Genomic DNA, 19,556 nt, shown 5'->3' with positions numbered 1-19,556 from the left:
TTGAGCCAACAGATGCATTTTTATTCACATTTTCTCCCTTTGTGTGCTGATTAATAGTGTCTTTTTAAGGAACTAGACATAATATTTAATTCCTGCTGAGACATAAACATGTGGTTTGAAAAGCAGCAGGCCAGATGTGATAGTTTTGATAAGTGTGTTATGGTAAAAACATACAGTACACTGTGGTAATACACACAGCGCAGGTGAAATGCATCTGTGGTGTAATGCTATGACTCCTGACATTTAAATATGAGGTGTCTTTGTCTCAATGTAGCATCCAGTCTGTCATGTTTCTCATGTCATGTTTCATGTTTTCTTTACAAACGCAGCCAACAGGCACAAAAATCTTGCCTGAACAATTACACTTGTGTACACGCACAGCGCACCGCGTACTGTATCTCCCCAACACAAAGCCGCACAGGCTTGTAAAAACCCACCTTGAGCAGAGCTAAATCTGTATTCAGCACACGATTATAACAGCACACAGCTAGTATTTTTAAACAGGCTTTCTGTATTTCAAAACCCCATTTTTTCCCTCTATTCTGTGTGATACAAAACGGTATATGTTAATTGATAATCAGCAGTGTTGATTCAGTGGTGCATTCAGTGCAAATCTGTGCCCTTCTGGATGTCAGAGGGTTTTCACAGCCACGTCGGTGCCAACCTAGCTGGCAGTGCCGGCACCTGTTGGCGGTGCCAAGGCCTGGCAGGGGTTATCGATGCTCTCTGATGGTGCCCGACAATCACAGTGGAAATGACTGCGGCTGCTTGCGTCATGCCAGATAGAAAAGAGCATTTGCCGACAATGGCTCGCTTTCACCGTCGCTCCTGTTTTCCGAACGCTGCTAACTGCCGCCAAGGAAAAAAAAAAAAACAGAGAGAGAGAGAGAGAGAGACGGGAGCTGCAGAGAACATCATGTAAAACATGTCAACGTGGAAAACACGTCAACATGCAGAATGTTGTGCAGCGATGCCGCGCAGGTCTAAGTGATGCAAAGTGATCTGCTGAGGAAAAGGTTTGGGGTGGGGGGGGGCTGCAGCCTGTCTGTGCGAGTCATGTTAGTACGTATCACAGTGACACAGATGAACCTGAGCAGGAGGCACATTGTGGAAAAATGAAACACTCTCTGAAATGCTGCACATCCATATCAGAGAGAAATTATTACCTGATATTCATATTTAAAAATGAAAAGTTGCAGGACGTTTTTTTTTTGTCTTTAATGTACCTATCATGTAGCAAAGAGCTCAAGATAGACAGTAACTTCAATATGATTCATTTGTGAATTTTACTTTCATGTCGTCAGTGACTTTGTGGAAATCTCTGTCACATTTTTCAGAAGCTGAATAATATCTCATGTTGGAATGAATCTCTGAAAATATAGTAATTACTCCACAGTTTGGGTCCTTTATTCAGACACATAGCAGAGCCATTTAACCACACTGCACACCGCAGCTGTGTTTAGTACACAGTGTTGGCAGCTCACTGAAACCCCGAGAATGGTTAAGATAAGAATTGATCACTGAATCTGTGCAGCAGCTTCTGCTCATGAATTCAAACATGTCAGGGTCTTTTACTTGCAGTTTCTACAGCCCTCACATTTCCTGTTTAAAAAACCACAGTCGTGGGACCCTTTTAAAATGCAGCCACCCCCTCAAAACTTACACCTCATGCAAACTAGGTGTCAAATATCGCAAGACATTGTTCCATCTCAGGTCCGAAAGGTGAGTTTCACATTTTATTTTTCCGTTAAAAGCTTCTCTGCTGGCCTTCAGCAGTGAATTCCTAATGCAGCGTTTTTTGGACGCAAATGTATTTTGAAATGCGAAAACTTTTGACCTCACATGGTGGGTGGAACAATGGTTTGGTTTCACATCCAGGGGTTGAATGAGAGGTGTAACTGTACCGTTTCTACTGCGTAGTGATACAACACTCCATCACTTCTTCCGTTATTGATTCTTTGATCTGCTCGACTTTCTTTTAAAAGGACTCCTTCATGTTTTCCCCTAAAAACTGAGCCGTAAACACCTTCCGTAAATCTGATTGATTTTTCTTCACATGTGCTCCGTGGAGTCGGCGTCACCTGACTGTGGTTCCTGTCAAGCAAAGCCGAGGAGCTCATGTCTGCGGCGTTGCATTGTTTATGAAACAACAGCTTTGTGTGAGAGGATGTACCATTACTGTATTTATGGTCTCACGCACAGAGGGAGTTGATGAGCCCTGCAACACTTTGATAGTAAGCATGCAGCGTTGTGTAGCATTTCACATGCACCTGACCTCCACGGTCGGCTCGCAACCTCTGGCTTTGTCGCCTTGATAGGTGTACACATTTCCTGTTTTCTGATGGTTTCCTGTTTTTGTTCTTACACAACCTGGACAGACGTGCGAGTTCATTTTTGTTTGATGTGGATATTGGCCTGACGAGTCGGATCAAATTTTTCCACCTCGCTCGTTCTATACTTCTGGCGCCAAAAAAAAGGCTTAATGTTCAATCTGTGGCACAACGGTGATGAATTTTGAGAGCATTTCTCTGATATTACCTTTCACCCTGCATACTATTATTACAATGTCAGTATATTTCACATGTGTGTAAAAACCCCTGTGGTCTTGACATTGAACTTTGCCTCACACACTCACCCCCTCTGGCTCTTTATAGGACCTGAAGATGGTCAAATGAGAGCCAAATACATCTACACCTCACACTAGCAGACAGCACTGGTGCCTTTATTGTCACCTGAGAGTGTGTGTGTGTGTGTGTGAGTGTGTGTGTCCACCAGATATTAGTCTGGCCTTTGCTCATAAAGTCAAAGTCAAACTGTTATTATTAGGCCACCTTCAGGTTGGGGACAAACACCATATCGGGCCTTTATTGACAATATCAACAGAGATTAACTTGTCTGATATTTTTGCAGTTCGCTCCAGAGCAGCAAAGCCCGCCAGCAGGGGAAGGTTCATGAAATAATTACAAAATAATAACAATAGCTCACACATCAACTCGAGAAAAACCTCCCAGCTGGCTATTGTTTGCAGAGATTGTGTCGCTCTCCAGCCTCCCAACGTTCCTCCCCTTCCCTCACTTCAGTTTCTTGCACCTCTCTGACGGTTCAGGGTTTTGTTGACAATATCAACAGAGATTAGCTTGTCTAATATTTTTGGTATAATCCAGGTTGACATAACCTGCTGTGGAGGTAAAGTTTCTGAGATAATAACAGAATAATAACAGTGCACAAGCTAAAGGCTGTCTGCCAACAAGAACTGACAAGAATATAGATGTATATATGGGAAAACCCACCTAAATTCACTTTTTGATTTGTACTATATAGAAGTTAGCCTCCTCTTTTAGCATAAATCAACACAAACTGACCTAAATTATCTGGCAATAAAGCTGAAAAAACCCTTTTGAAAATATATTTTCCTCTCAACTTGACACTGTGCCACTGAACTACAACCAGGGACGCAGCTCTCCACCTTCAGTGTGCAGAATAATGGAGCCTTAACACTTTATAACGCTGTCATACATATTTATAAATACCTACTTAAACACATAAATATGTACTTTTTATAATATTATTAGGGTCAAAGTCAGAGAATGAACATTTACTGGAAGTCATATTGCTTTTTGATTTCATTCATTATGGCACATTATGAACTTATCAAGTAATATTTATCGTAAGGTGACTATTTAGATGTTATTGATCGTGTCTGAGTATTTACTGCTGAATTTTTACGTGATTTGTAAGAAGGAGAAGGTGGACAAAAAAGGGATGGCCATCTGAATCTACAGTATCTTATGTTAATATGAAGAAAGGGCAGGTAATATAAGTTTTCCAATCTTCCTGCTCCTGTTTTGTTCATTGAATATGTATACGTATAGTGTTTAAAAGTGTTTTTATATGTCTTTTGTCTTTACAAACTCCTAAAAATCACTACAATCCTAATTTTTTTAAACAAACGTTATAAGTTATGGAAGGTTTTAGCGTTAGATGCCACATAAAAGTAAATATAACATGCATTTCTCATGTTCCTTATAGTTTATTGTGATGTTTGTTGATCTCAGAGTGACCACCACTGCCCGCAGGTCAACTAGTCCACCTTACCTGTGGCTGTTTTCGAGCATATTTGTGCGGATTGTAAACTATTTATTGGGCAAAAGTAAATAAAAATAAAATAAAACATAATAAATTAAGGTGTGTGTGTGTGTGTGAGGGAGAGAGAGGGAGAGAGAGTGTGAGCATCTGTGTGTACCCGGTAATAAATGCAGGACCGCCTCACTCTAATCAAGCTGATTAAAAATTCCTGCGCGCACAGCCGGAAATCGCACCACCGTCCTCCTCTGGTGTGTGTGTGTGTGTGTGTGTGTTCATGTGTATGTGTGTGTGTGTGTGTGCATCCATGTGTGTTTATGTGCATGTGTCCACTTTCTCCACTTTATTTGTCTCCTCCTGGACTTTTTCGGCCTGGAGATGCGGAGGATTCATCCTCTCTCTCATTTTTTTTTTTATTTCAAGGGGATTATTTCTCACTTCCTCCCCCCCCCCAACACGCACACTCTCTCCACCACACACACACACACACACACAACCCCCTCCTGTCTTGTATTTTTTTTTTTTTTTTTTTTTACCCCCTCGCACCACCACGCCATTTGAAATGAGGAGGAGAAAGGGAAAGAGGCACAAGCAAAAGCGGCAGCACCAGCAAGCGAGGAGAGAGAGAGAGAGGAGAGGAGAGAGAGGGAGGAGAGGGAGGAGGAGGGGGGAGTGATGAGTCAATACAACTAATAATTTAATGGGGACAGAGAGGGAGAGACGGAGTGAGAGAGAGAGAGAGAGACAGAAGAGGGAGATAGAAAGAAAAGAGGAGCTCCGTCCGGACGCCAATCCCCGACCAGCCGACAGGACACCTCCTACTATCACTACCGCCGGTGGCTGCTCCGCCGCCGCTGCGTCCGCCGCGAGCCGTCATTCCTGCTCGACATCGGGAAAGTAGACGGCACTTTTTGACCCCCCCTCCCTCTTTCTCCTCTCCTTGTTTTATTATTTTGGCGAACCTGTTTCGGGGGCTGCTGTTACCGCACATCGTCTCCACATCGCCTCGGTAGCGAAGAACACACTGTCGGTTCTTATTATTATTATTATTATTATTATTTATTATTTCTGGTGTGTGTGTGTGTGTGTGTGTGTGCCGGTAGTCACCTCTATCTATCTGTTTTCTATCTATCGAGCTAAAAAAGCGACGTTAAGCTATTTTTGTGTGCGTTAGTTAGCCCCCCCCTCACACACGCACACACACACACACACACGGACACACAACGAGGGGTTTGTTAGGTCTCGGCGGTGGTTATTATCATTACAACTGTGTCCGAGGTGCCGTGTGTCGGTGTGTGTGTGTGTGTGTGTGTGTGTGTGCTGGCGACGGCTAACTGTACTGTACCGCCTTGCCTTGCCTGGTTCTGCCTTGGTTCTGCTTGGTTCTGCCTGGTTTTTGGATGTTGCGGTGCCGAACTAAAGCCGAAGTCGCCTTCACTTGTACCCGACGGACGGACGCGACTAACCCGCTCACTTTGTGCTAAATGTCGCTTTTTTCCCCTCCAGTTGGACGGAATTAGCTAACGTTAGGGGGGCTACTACACACACACACAGACACACACACGCACACGGACACACACATAGTACCGCTTTACCAATGTTCGCCTATCGCGGTCCATCTCGACCTCGTCGTCTCTCCCACAGACTCGGGCTGTTGTTCCCTCGCACCGCCTGTCAGTCGCAGGAGAGCAGGAGAAAGCGTCTTTTTCCTTAAACCTTTTCTTTTCTTTCTTCTTCCTCAACTGCTCGCTGACATGCACACGTAGATAACAACAAGAGAGAAGAGTTGTTTTTGGAGGGTTTTTTTGTTTTTGTGTTTTTCATTTCCTTCCTTACCCTGGCCAAACTTGAAGAAGACGCGTTTTCCAGGCGGTGTTTTATGCTCTCCAGTGCTGAAGTGCTGCGTTTCAGGTTGGTTTGGAAGATTTCTCTCTCTCTCTCTCTCTCACACACACACACACAACTTGTCCTCCAGCTTTAAGAGGCTAAATGTGTCCATTTGAACTATTGCTCCTGTGTTTGTGTGTGTGTTTTTTTTAAGGTCATTTAAAAATCCTGACCTGGATCCCCCGGGTCTGGATTCCTTTGGCCCCCTTATTTGTGGGGGAATTAGTTGCCTCATTGCGTGTAATGAATGGTGGAGTTCATGATCTATTGCGTGGGGGTGGATGATTTTGCCCTTTTCGCTCTTCTGACAACAGCATTCCAGTTCATGTTCATCAGCACTGTGCCGTCGACCTGCGTGCAGAGCGACCCCAACGATTTGCTTCTCGGTTTCCTAAAAAGTTTTACCCGGTCCAGCGTTGTATCTGTGCACTGAAGCACCTGTGGTAGACTCCATCTTTCCTCCCCCTTTTTTTTTTTTTTTCTCTTTCTTAACTTCATGAGTCAGCAGCTGCCTGATTTGAAGTTTCCCCTCCACTCAAACTTGTAGACTCGCTCTGCACTTGCAAAATCTAAAAATAAAAGTTCCCACCTGTAAAGTCATGTAACTGCTCGTGTTTGTGTGCGTGCGTCTGTGTGTGTGTGTCTGTCACTGCGAAAAACGACGTTGCGGCCTTTTCGCCTCCCTTTCCCTCCCGAGCTGCGTCATGAATGTGAAGCCACACCAAGTGACTCAGAAACCGAATTACGTTAGTTTCCCCTTCTCTGCGTGCGCCGCAGCAGAACCTTGTTCCTTGAACTGCACTGTATTCATTCAAGTGGAATCTCCCAGCAAATTAATGTGTTTGCACTAAAACCGGGGCTTGTTTGCCCCCTCTCGCTTGGGAATCTCTAGCGGGACACCCATACATAATACATGCGTTGAAAAATGGGAACATTACAGCGGCACGAAAACGTCACCCCGGCCCGAGTCGACATAACAGAAGCGAATTGACAGTTATTGCCGTAATGGGTTCTTGTTCTCGGAGGTTTCAATTACTTAAAGCGCATTTTTTTTTTTCGCTCTATAAAAACGTGCCTTGACGTCTTTCACATGTCTGTGATATCAACACACGAGATTTTGTGTTCATCGCTCCCCCTCGTATCACCTTTCAGCCGTTCGTTCTGCTTTTATGCCGCGCACATATCTCGGCTGACAGCTGAATCGTTCTGTCTCCCCAGGTGATAGTGAGCAGAGGTGCTGAGAATGATGGAACATCTCAGCGAGACGTGTTTGGGCAAGGAGAACTCTGAGCTGGTCAACAGCATGGCAGAGGCCAAGGCCCCGCCGGCCAAGCTGCCCCGGCTGGAGCAGAACGGCAGCCCCCTGGGCCGGGCCAGGCTGGGCAGCACTGGGGCCAAACTAGCCGGTGTCCCGTACAAACCCACCGGCCACCTGCTGAAGACCTGCCACAAGAGAGGTAAGAGGGAGAGAGAGAAAGTGTGTGTGAGTGTGTGTGTGTTAATCAACAACCATTTAGTTTGATTTCAGTAAGAAAAAATGCAAAGAATTCGCCGCGTTCAGCTTCTCTAATTTGAAGATTTGCCGACTTTCTCGTGATATTTCCAATGATTGTGTTTCTCGGACAAAACAAGACTCTGCTCTGAATTCTTGGAAATTTACGGGGGCACCTCTCACTATTTCTGATAGAGCTGAAATGATTATGGGATGAATTGATTAGCTGATCGACATTAAAAAAGTATCAAACACATGCCCCTTAAATTGCTGCACGTCTTTGTCTCATGTGACACAAAACGGACGTGTCGTGAACAAATTTCGCAATTTTCAAACAGTTCATAGACTACAAATTGATAAAATTATCTCCTCAACCCTTATTTTTGACATCTCATAGACTAAAAGATGAATTTATTCAGTAAATATTTGACAAAATAATAAATTAATTATTCTTTAGCTGCGGCCGTAGTCTGCACAAACTGATTGAAACAAATAAAGTTGAACTCACTTTGCACATGAGTTCGAGAGGAATAAACCATGTAAATAGAGGAAAGCTATTTAAATGCAGTTTAAAAAGCCCCCCTCCTACACACACTCGTACACACCACCTTACACCCACCACCTCCACCCCCTGCACGCTCTCCAAAACTCTTAAACCTTTTTACAATGCATCTTTAGTCATCTCACTGCAAACACACACACACACACACACACACACACACACACATACACACACACACAGAGTGCACACACTCCCACTTATTTGCCCAGACAATAGCTAATAGAAGAGCGCTGTGAGAATTATTCCTGTGTCGTGCTGCATAGCGCTGTGTCACGGCTCCTCTCTCCAACCGCAGCCCTCCTGCTCCGACATTTGTTTATTAAGGGAAAGTTTCAGTCCTTTAAGAGCCATTCCTGTTTAAGGGGAGTCTTTACTTTGAGATTATGACATAGCTTTTTAATATAACTGGTGTCGTTTCGTGAAAAACACGGCAGGCAGAGCTATCCAAACATGAACCTTTTTATGATTATGTTTTGTTTTTATTTTTTCTTAGTGGGTTGGAAATGAGTTTGAAAACCTGCATGTTTGGAGTTGTAATAGCACTTGGCAGCTAACTCTGGTCTGTTTGTTTGTTTGGCTGGTTTGGTTTTCTTTGGGCAAGAGGGACTCAGGAACTCTTGGAATGTGGCTGTGTGAGTGTCCTCCGATGGGCCGTTTCTCTTATTTGCTCCTTTAATCTACGTGTCGCACTCCAGCAGAGAGAGCCTAATTTTTCACCTTCATCATCTCTGCTTCTTTTGGCCTCCTACAGCGTTTGTTCCTCCAAGCCTCCTCTTCGCTCTCCCCTCCCATCTCGTCACTTTTCTGTTTGGTTTCTTCCTGGGTAAAGGGTGAAGCAGCCGAGGGAGGCGGGCAGTCCGCGGCGGAGGCTTCGCAGAGGGCCCACAGTGGGCATTGTGTCCGAGCCCGAAACAATATTTACCGCAGCCCTCTCTGGGCTCCCTGGAAACAAAGCCAGTATTGATCCCCCAAATGAACCTACACAGCAGTCTTTATTGTTAGATCTTTATCTATTAAAATCAGGGGAGGAGAAAAGCAGCTCTTTCAGCACATTCCCTGGCATCTGTCGGCTTATTGATTGTTTTGCCAGAGCTGTGTGCATCTTCTGGAATGCCTGGGATTGGAAAATATTAGAATGTGAATCATTTTAATCGGCAAGGACAATAAATGTGCAGAAATTTGTTCAGGTGGCAGTTGAGTGGAGACACACTGAGAAAGTAGGGCATCAGGGCACCGCCATAAACAGTGTACAGTAAGCTGTAGATACCGACTTCATCAACGCTTTTACAAAATTCCGATTTTCTGCCATCGTTCTCATTCAGACTGAGACTTCAGAAGGCTTGTCCACTTTCCCTTAAACTTTCTTGAATTGCAGGGATGTTATTTTAGTAAAAAATGGCATATTGGCTGATATTTACACAGTTGGTCTCTTGAACATTCGGCGGTCTTTGGACAAGGATTGCTCATTCCACCTAAAAGCAGAGCCACTGTTGACACAGACTAGTAAACCTCAGGGCGCAGAGGTGGCTCGGGATTTGAAGCATTGCATCATGGGAAGGTGATTTTGGTTTGGCAGGCAGAAGGATCGGCTAAAGTGAGCCCAGATCTTTGATAGCGAATGCAAAGTTTATTGTGCCAAAACTGAAGGATTTTGTGGCTGCTTGGTGTTTGTTCACACTGCGCTAAAGGTGATCATTCTGTAATATTTATATTTGCTTATAAAACTCACACAGCCTGTCGTCATCTTCAAACCTAGAAGATGAACTTAAGACCGCAGTAAGGAATCCTCCAACAGTATCACTCAAAATGAGTGTATCACTCATGAAAACTTCTCAGTCAACAGAGTCCAGTTTGTACAATTGTGCAGGTTGTTGTGTGCCTAAAGAGTGTTGTGATGTGAGAGTTTGGCACCGAGACAAAGAGGTGAAAGTTAAGATAAAAATTGCCCTATAAAAGTTGAAAAATGCCTTTGTGGTCCAAACTCATCCTTTAGTTTAATTTCTGCCCAGAACTTCCACTCAGCAGCAATCTATTCACTCGCTCATAATCCCTTGACAGTGAAACTTAATCATCAGCTCTAAATATTAATCTCATCCCTCCGCAAACACACAGAATACTTAAGGGTAAAGTTTTCCATGTGAAGGAGTGTGAACCCTGCCGGTTCTTACTTGTGCCTCTGTGTCCTCAGGCAATATGCTGCCTGTGTTCTGTGTGGTCGAGCACTACGAGAATCCCATGGATTTCGACAGCAAGGAGGAGCATGCCGAGTTCGTCCTGGTGCGCAAGGACATGCTCTTCAACCAGCTCATCGAGATGGCCCTGCTGTCACTGGGCTACTCCCACAGCTCAGCGGCCCAGGCCAAAGGTAACCACTGCTGTCACTCACTCAGTCTCATCGTCATCTCTTCATTTTCCTCTCTGTTCTGCCACTTTTTTCTTTCTTGATCTCTCTAACGCTCATTACAGTCTTCTCTACAGCATGCTGATACTTCTGCACACACTCTTTATGCCTCTCACACACACACACACACACACACACACTCTGTGACCATTATAGCCTACCGCCAGCAGATCTGAAGCCACAGTAACACATCCTGACACTGATCCCAGACAGGAGATGCTCGAGTCTTTCAGGGGTCACACACACACACACACACACACACATTCCCACACAGATGCATGCTCATGCGCACAAAGTCGCTTACACACAGAAATGTTTACACGCACATATAAGACACACACACACACACACACACACGTACTGTATATATTTATACACATACACAGTGACTCAGTGGGTGGGAGGGGCAGGTGGAGGAAAGGGTCTGCTAATTGCACTTGAGCGCACGCAGGCCGAGGGTGGCTGTTTCAAGGTGCCTCTTAGCATGCTCTTTTATTATAGCCTGTCCATCACACTTAGACAAACGCACGCACGCACGCACACACACATGCACGCACGCACGCACACACACACCCTAGTCCAGCTCTCCCATAAGCTTACATCCTGCTGTGTGGGCTGCCACTTTTTTAAGGCAGTCTCAGGAGAAACTCTCACACGATTACTGTGATTTCAGTTACAAATAAAGTATATAAAAAGTGTTTATGGCACCAAAACACCGCAGGAGTGGCTACATGTGGCTTTACTCATCACACTGTTTGAGTATAAACCTATTCTGCGAGCTAAGATGTACCCTCTCTTCTCTGTATGTTTGCTTTTGTCTCCATTGTTGTGCTTATTCCCAACGTGTGTGCGTCCACAATGGCTCATGTTTTTACGTGCGTGCGCATATGTGTATGTCGGATCATCCAGGTATGATTCAGGTGGGGAAGTGGAACCCCGTCCCCCTGTCATACGTGACAGATGCACCAGACGCTACGGTGGCTGACATGCTGCAGGACGTCTACCACGTGGTCACGCTTAAGATCCAGCTGCACAGGTAAGAAACACACACTCACACTCAGGCACGTTATGTTTCCCTTTACAGTGTGTAGATCGTACAACTTTTTTTTTTTCTGCCTACCACCCACACAAGTATAGTGTCATAACCTAAAAACACACACACACACACACACAGCAGTATTGGATTGCTTTGACACATATAGAGGCAGTTTTACCTGCTAGTCTTCGCTTCCAACACTCACACACACAGCACGTATTGTATGCCCGGAGGCAGGTGCCAATCTGCCGATGCCCTCTGCATGTTTGATACCGAGAATAGCATTATTACTCACACAAAACAAGCTGACCTTTCCCAGGAAATGGGAAAAACCCATTTGAATACCGAAAAACTTCCTTGTCTCACGGTGCTGAGAAACCACAGAGACTGGTTTATTTATGAATTCAACCGTTAAGCGATGGGAACACAGATAACACAACCGTCCGTCCGTGAGTCCGAGCTAGCCATTTAGCTTACACTGTGATGAGTGATCAAGCAGACTTATCTCTTATAGCATCTGTTACGTGCAGATAATGCTGATGCAGATAATCATTTTACCAATTCAAAATTGGTAAAATGATAAATGAATGGTTTTGAACCAAACTCTACCTGAGCTCTTTTCATGAAAAAAAACCCTGAATGTGGTGGGCAACCGGAGACTGCTCACGGCTAAAAATGTCTTTGCAGCAGATGAATACAAGGTTGTTCACCTGAAATAGTTCCATAAATAAAGCTGCTGGTGGCTCCACCGGCTATTTTAAGTGAAATGTATTTCTTCTGGATCTACATCACATATTATAAAGAAGCCTAACAAGCTGAAACCTCCCTCAGTGAGTGCTGCTAGCTGTCTTGTGCCATCACTCACCATATTGTATGATAAATGCTACTCTGTAGGTGTGAGGCTTCATTGTATTTATACACACAGCGAGCGCTTACAAGCATTTATAGACTTCGATGCAAACGGGCTCATATGTGCTCACACAAACACACAGACACACACACACAGACACACACACAGACACACACACACTAACAGCCGAGTGGTGCTGGTGTGGAGGCTTGTGCCAGCTGCTGTTCCTACTCTTTTTCTACCTCGCTCTGCCTCTTCCTTCTCTCTCCCCTCTCCTTCTGTGCCCTCCTCCTCTCCACCACCACCACCAACACCACCCACTTTCACCAATGAAGCACTCACACACACATACACACACACACACACACACACACACACACCGATGTGAACACGTCCACCAGCCAGAATACAGAAGGCTGTGTTTATTTCCGGCATGCTAGCCCTGAATGCATGGATAGCTGTCTTTCTCCACTACCCCTTTCTGTCTCTCCCTCCTTCCTTCCTCTTGTTCACTTCCTTCTCCCCAGAGGCTTTCTCGCTGCTGGAGCAGTTTAAGGTGTTCTGGAAAATCCATTGTTTGTGTGCGAGTGTGTGTGTGTGTGTTTAGCTGCGTGTTTTCTTACAAGCAGATGTTAGCCTCGACCGTTGCACGCATCTTTTTCTCTTCCACTCTCCTGTTATCTTCTTGCTCATAACGTTTCCAACACAGACTGGCAGATTTATGGACACACACACACAAACACAAACACACACCCATCTTGTGCACTCATCACCCCTCGCTCAATCTCTCATCTCTCTCGCTTGTCAAGTGTCAAGGCAGGTTTAACCAAAAAGTAATTCAGCGATACGTGCAACGCGATACACATCGAACATATGTCTTGCACACGTTTATCCAGAACAAACTGGGCGCTCTCACTGGTGCTCAGTTCGGTTACTCCACACTCCCACCCACCTCGTAAATATATTTCTCATTTTCAAAACCCGAAATGTTCCTCAGGTAGAGCTGAATCCCTGCGGCACACGAATCTAGCACCAGCTAATGTCAGAGCCAATCTATTTGATATATAAATCTATTTTGATTTTGCTGCATATTGTTGTCAGTATTGTTATTGTTTTGTATTTGTTTTCCCCCCTTTTCTCTCCCCACCCTACCCTCCCTCCATCCACCCCCCGCCCTGACTGCCGCAGAAATCTAGCCAGTAACACCTTAAATTGTTTCGCCGAGCACAACGAGCCAGGAAGGTAGAAGTAACACGAAATAATAGTCGCCACATGCAGCTGATGTATAATTCATGCATCAATCCAGCAGATGTGTTGTATAAAGTAATTAACTAATCAGAACAATCAGGAGAGAGAGAAAGAGAGAGAGAGAGGGAGAATATGAAAGAGGGAGAGGGAGCGAGGCAGGCAGAGAGGGAGAGAGAGAGAGAGAGACAGAGCAATCTCCAGATGCATCTGCTTGATGCGCCAAATGAAATCTGTCTGTCTTGGAGGGGCGCTTGCAGCAGGAAAAAAGAGCGGGAGCCCGTGTGTGTTCTGCTCTCTTTCTCTCTGGTGTCCTCGCTCTGTCTCTACCGCTCTGTCTATCTGATTGTTCCAGAGATTTGGCCAATTCATCAATATATATTTTAAGCAGACTCAGACTAATATTGCAACCCTGTTTTAAATCTCTGTTTTGAGCTAAATAATTTAGAGCCTGACCGATATATTGGTCAACGGATTTTGTCGGCCGATACTGGCCTGTGACAGATATATCGGTAACGGCGTATATGTTGTCTGAGATGAATCAGTTAAATAATTTCTATGCAAGTTGACATTCTTTACAGAGCACTTGAGTATAGCTGAAACAATCATGAATTAGTCAATTGATAGGAAATGTTTCAACAACATCGATTAATCGTTTTCATTCATTTCATTCAGGTGAAAATGTCCAATAGTCACTGGTTTCAGTTGTCAGCTTATGTGGATTTTGCTGCTTTTATATGATTTAAATCATTAAACATTAAATATCTTTGGGGTTTTGACTGACGGTTGGACAAAAGCAAAGTCTTAAGATTTCATTTTAGAGCCCGACCAATATATAAGCTGGCTTCTATTTTCGGTCGATATTGGCCAGCGTACATGTTGTCTGATAGGGAAAAATAGTGTAGAAAAAGATGCCTGGGGTAATTTATAATTGTCAAATTCACAGTCAAGTTTACAGTTTCAGTTTAGTTTCATATATATTCTCTTAATACACAGTACATAGAATAATGCCCAGATATCGACATCATAATTTAATTTAGCTCCTAAATATCGGCTTCAGCCCCAAAGATCCATTATTGGTCAGGCTCTAAAATAATTTCTATCCAAATTGCCAATATTTAACAGAACACTTGAGTTGTTCTGTAACGATCATTGAGTAGGTGGTTGATATGAAATATATCCATGATAATCATTGAAGTCACTAGTTTCAGCTTCTCTCTTGAGAGGATTTTCCTGCTTTTCTCTGATATATGTAATTAAATATTGAATATCTTTTGGGTTTTGACCGTTGGTTTGGTCATTTGGTAAGGGTCAATTCAACAGATTAATCAATAATTAAAAAAAAGATCTACACTTCGTTTTCCCTTCATCATTTTCCATCAGTACGATCAGGCTGGTATTCCTTCCCTTAGTTGGCTCGGTAGTTTTTTGGGTCGGATTTATTTCTAGATTTAAAGATTGGCGGTATTGCCCCCTTTGCTCCATATGTCAGGGAAATGTCCAACCCTTCCAATCAGATTTAATAATTTTCATATTGTGTTGCTGTATTTTATCATTTCATTCAAGATACCATCAGGGCTGCTGGCTTTCCTTTCTATCTCAGCCTCTTCTCCATCTGAATTGTTTCTCATGCTCTCCCCTCTCCCTCTCTACATCCCTTCCTCCCCGTCCTTCCTCTCCCTATCTTATGTTCCCTGTCCCCCTCCACCCCCCACACCCCCCATATGTCTCCTCTCTCTCTCCACAGTTGTCCTAAGCTGGAGGACCTGCCGCCCGAGCAATGGAGCCACTCTACAGTAAGAAACGCCCTCAAGGAGTTACTCAAAGACATGAATCAGAGCTCTCTGGCTAAAGAATGTCCCTTATCACAGGTGCTGAAGCCCAGTCTGCTTATTAAAAAAACAAAAAACAATTAACGCCAATCCCCCACCCCCCTGCTACCATACTGCACAACAAAACAAACACCCCTATCTCCATCACCTCCGTCTTTTATCCTTTTACTTATCAAATGCCCTGAGTTTGATCAAGTGGGAAAGAGAATCGGCATAGAAAATCCAAATCAATGGCTATTGTCATTTGTTCGCATGTTGTTTTTTATTGTTTCTTTTACCGCCCCCGACACACACACGCACACACACACACACACAGACTTGTAGTGGCGGCCAAAAAGCAGAGGTGTTGTTGAACGTATGGTTATTGTTGGATAAACATTGGCCCGAACCCAGAACGATCCTGATTGTTTTTGTTCTTTTTCTCATTTAGTTAATTCTCAACATTTCACAGCGTCACACGAGAGATCTGTACATTCACATGTAAGGTGTTATATTCAGTGTTTTTTTTTTTTTTTGGCTTGGAGGTTGGATAGAAAGCACCAGTGCAGATATTGTATTAACAGGCAGTGTAGTCAGTATATCATGGAGGCAGCTCTGGAGTGAATGGAATGAAGCGGCAGTATATCTCTCACAGGGGCCAATAATGTGTGTGTGTAACAGTGAGTGTTGTGTGTGTGTGTGTGCGTGCGTGTGTGTGTGCTTCTGTGTGTATTCTCTCGAGTATGTTTTTGAAATGTATATCAACGTAGAGGACGTGTATGTGAAAGGGTTATTTGTGTTTTGCGTGTGTGTGTGTGTATTTCAGTCGAAGCTTGTGCGTAGGTGCCTTCAGTGTGAAGCCAGCTCTCCTCCTAGGCCACCGTATGGTCACCTGGAGACCCTCATTTGTGCTGCGTGTGTGTGTCTATGTGTGTGTGTGTGTGAGCGGCTGCTCTCAGTGTGTGTGTTTGTGTGTTTAGCCGGGCATGAGCAGTGCGCTGATGATGTAAAGAGTCCCTGGGTGGCGTTCAGGCGGAGCCCAGCCCGGTCTGGTAATCACCCTGTTTACGGTCCATATGTGAAGACGGCTCAGAAGAGAGCACACGCGAGCTCGGAGGATCTAACACACAGCCACACACACTCCCCCTCAGACACACATTTGCAGTTTTCACATACACACTAGTCTCAAATTAAACTGAAGATTGTTTTAGCTTTCCAGTGAGGATGAAAGAAGGTCCTGGAAACATCTTGAACTGAATCCGTTTATTTGTTTCTTGTGTGTATTTTAACAGCTGATTTTGTCCTAAATTCAGATCTAAGTGGTATTAAATGGTCTTAACATTTACTGTTGCGCACAAAACTGTGGGATTCTTGGTGGCTTCTTTCTTTTCGGTGTAGTGTAGTTTCATCCTTCACTTCTGTTCTCATCGTCGTGCATCCCTGCTTCTAGAGCAGAGAACTATCAGTCAATTAAGTTCGAAAGAAAATTCAATGCCAACTATTTTGTTAATCGATTCATCATTTCAGCCACTTTTCAAGCAAAAATGTCAAAACATTTGCTGCTAACAGCAACTATTAAATGAATCACCAGCTGCGTTGATGATTAATCGGTTTTAGTAATTCTTAAGGGACAAAACATCAGAATGAATGATTTTTTGTCCACACCCTGAATATCTTTGGGTTGTGTAAAAATCAAGATATTAGAGGACATCATCTTTAACTTTGGGAAACACCTACAATTTTCACCATTTCATTTAGACCAAGAAACTATTCGATTAATCAAGAAAATAATCGACAATGAAAATAATCATTGGTTGCAGTTGATAGTAAATGAAGAGTCTTCTTGCTCTGGATAATTGTGAGCATGTACACTTTTTTTACATTTTATGGACTAAAGAATTAATCGTGAAAACAATTGGCAGATTAATCAATAATTAAAAGAAATTGTTGCAGCCCTACCTGCTAGTGCATAGTTTAAATAATCTTAACTGCTGGAGTCAAACCAGTTTTTAGTACAGGCACATTTTTCACCATAAAGCATAAACCCAAATATCACATATAAATCGTCTATATTTTGTTGCTGTTGAGCCATAAATTAGGATCTACATGTATCTGTATCTGCCTTGTTCAAACATGGCTGCCAAGATGGTGTTTGACATCTGTTACTCTGTGGGGTTTAATGCGGCCTGCTACACCCATAGAGCGATGGTTTGTTCCTCCTAAACCCAACTGGTTTAGTGGACTGGTTGTCCCATTTGAGGGCTGTCCCCACGTCGCCTCCATACATGGACTCGCTGCCCTGCGATTCGTGACGTCAGCGCCCGCGTGTAGTCTGATGAGAAGGTGAGAAGCCAGAAGGCATTCGGCCAACCCTCTGCGGTTTCTGAGTTGACCAAAAAAAGTGAAATGAGTGGGAGGGGAAAGGGGCGTTGCAGGAGGGAAGAGAAGATTGGCACCTTTTTTTTTAGGATTAGTGTTTCCTTGATGTTCTGCTGCGTAATCCCAGGCCGAAAAGAGAGGTTAACAGATGAGAGAATCGCAGCAAGTGAGTGAAAGAGCATTAGCTCACCTCTGAACAGAGCTCTGAGGAGAGAGGAGGAGGAGGGGCAGCGGAGCAGTGAGGGGAGGGCGGTGGGGGGTTATTTTGTGAAATGCTGCTTTTGTCCAGGGCCTTGTCAAACATTTAGTTTCATTCTTTTGTAGCGAGGAGTCATGCTTTGTGTGTTTGGCCTACAAATGGCATGAGGAAACTCAGAGAGACGAAATGTATTCACTCTTGCTCATTGTCAGTCCGCTAGAGGAGCTGATTCCGACCTGCACACATGTGAGGCAAGTTTAAAGATTCACAAGAGCTCAGAGAAGCCTCACCAAAAATAAAACTTCTCCTGATTCTGCCTCAATCAGATAATCAGGCTTATTATTATTTTTTTCTGAGGTTGCTACCAAGCTTAGCAACCCCCTTGCCCATGTTCACAGAAACTATGGCAACAAACGAGACACCCCCCCTCACCCCACTCTTTCCCATTGCCACCACCTCGTCTTGCCCACCCCCTGCTCACTCTCACTGGGCGGCCCCTGATGCACCAGCTGCTGCGTTGCGTAGCAGCAAATAGTCATCAAAATGCCATCTTTGCAGGTCGTCGCCACCTCGGCTGCCATAGGCGCAACCTGGTTGCCAGTATATGTGTGTATACGTGTGTGGATATATGCGTGTGTGTGTGTGTGTGTGTGTTAGATTGAAGGTGCGTGCGGGGGGGGGGTCACCCCAGTTGAGGTGGGTATGTGCCATAATTGAGCTGTGTTAGATGTTGGCGAGAGACGAGGCACAGTGTTGCAAATGGGAAGCGCTTTTTCCCCAGCTGATTCAAGACATCAGGCTAAGTTTGAATGTGTGTGTGTGCGTGTATTTAATGGTGTATGTGTGTTAATCTGCATGTGTGCATTTGTGTAACTGCGCCATGTGTGTTTGTCTGCAGGGGTTATACTTTGTGTGTGTGTGTGTGTTTGCATTTGCCAGTGTGTGCACCACACTCTAACATTGGCAGCTGGGTGCCTACAGTACCTGCCTGCTGCACCGCTATTCTCTCACACCCACACACACACACACACACACACACACACACACACTCCTTCTCTCTCTCTTCCTGTCTCCCATGATGGGGAGTGGAGTAGATGTTGGGGACCGATAGTAGCCCAGTGCCACTTCCTGGTCTTGCTGATAAGCTCTCTGTGCTGCAGATGGCTATCACTTAAAGGGTCCACACACATGCTCATGTGCACACACGCACACACTGATACACACTGGCACACACACGTACACAGCCATACTACCTGTTGACAAGCCCTAGCACAGCCCTCCCGCTGGCACCGCGGTGGCAGCAGAGGCTCTGGTTATCTGCTTGATTTCACTTAGTGCGTATGCGTGTGTGTGTGACAGAGCAGCAGGGAGAGCGAGGCAGAGAATAGGTGTGTGTGTATTGTTTCCTTCACACATACACGCAGGGCCCCCTGTGAGAGGTAGAGTGATGTATTGAGGGAGAGGGCTGATTAATGAGGAGCGTTTATTAGAACATCTGTGTCAAAGATGGCGGAGAAAGAGGGAGCGAGAGAGATAGAGGGAAAGATGGGAAGAGAGAGAGAGAGAGGCACACCATCTTCTGCAGGCCTCTTGTTTGTTGCCTGGAGCCGC

General features: G+C 44.5%; 1 protein-coding gene across 1 annotated transcript in view; it reads left to right on the top strand.

Moving 5' to 3' along the window:
* The window catches only part of satb1b (SATB homeobox 1b), a 63,400-nt gene that overhangs the window by 6,688 nt on the left and 37,156 nt on the right, over nt 1-19,556 (top strand). Inside the window, exons 2-5 of the mRNA XM_073484570.1 lie at nt 7,189-7,427; nt 10,213-10,389; nt 11,335-11,461; nt 15,304-15,427. Coding sequence (XP_073340671.1) covers nt 7,214-7,427; nt 10,213-10,389; nt 11,335-11,461; nt 15,304-15,427 — 642 coding nt within the window. The 5' untranslated portion in view covers nt 7,189-7,213. The remainder of the gene's footprint in view (nt 1-7,188; nt 7,428-10,212; nt 10,390-11,334; nt 11,462-15,303; nt 15,428-19,556) is intronic.

The sequence above is a fragment of the Pagrus major genome, chromosome 17, assembly GCF_040436345.1.
Source record: "Pagrus major chromosome 17, Pma_NU_1.0".
NCBI classification, from domain to species: domain Eukaryota; kingdom Metazoa; phylum Chordata; class Actinopteri; order Spariformes; family Sparidae; genus Pagrus; species Pagrus major.
This window is presented reverse-complemented; position numbering and strand designations above follow the sequence as displayed.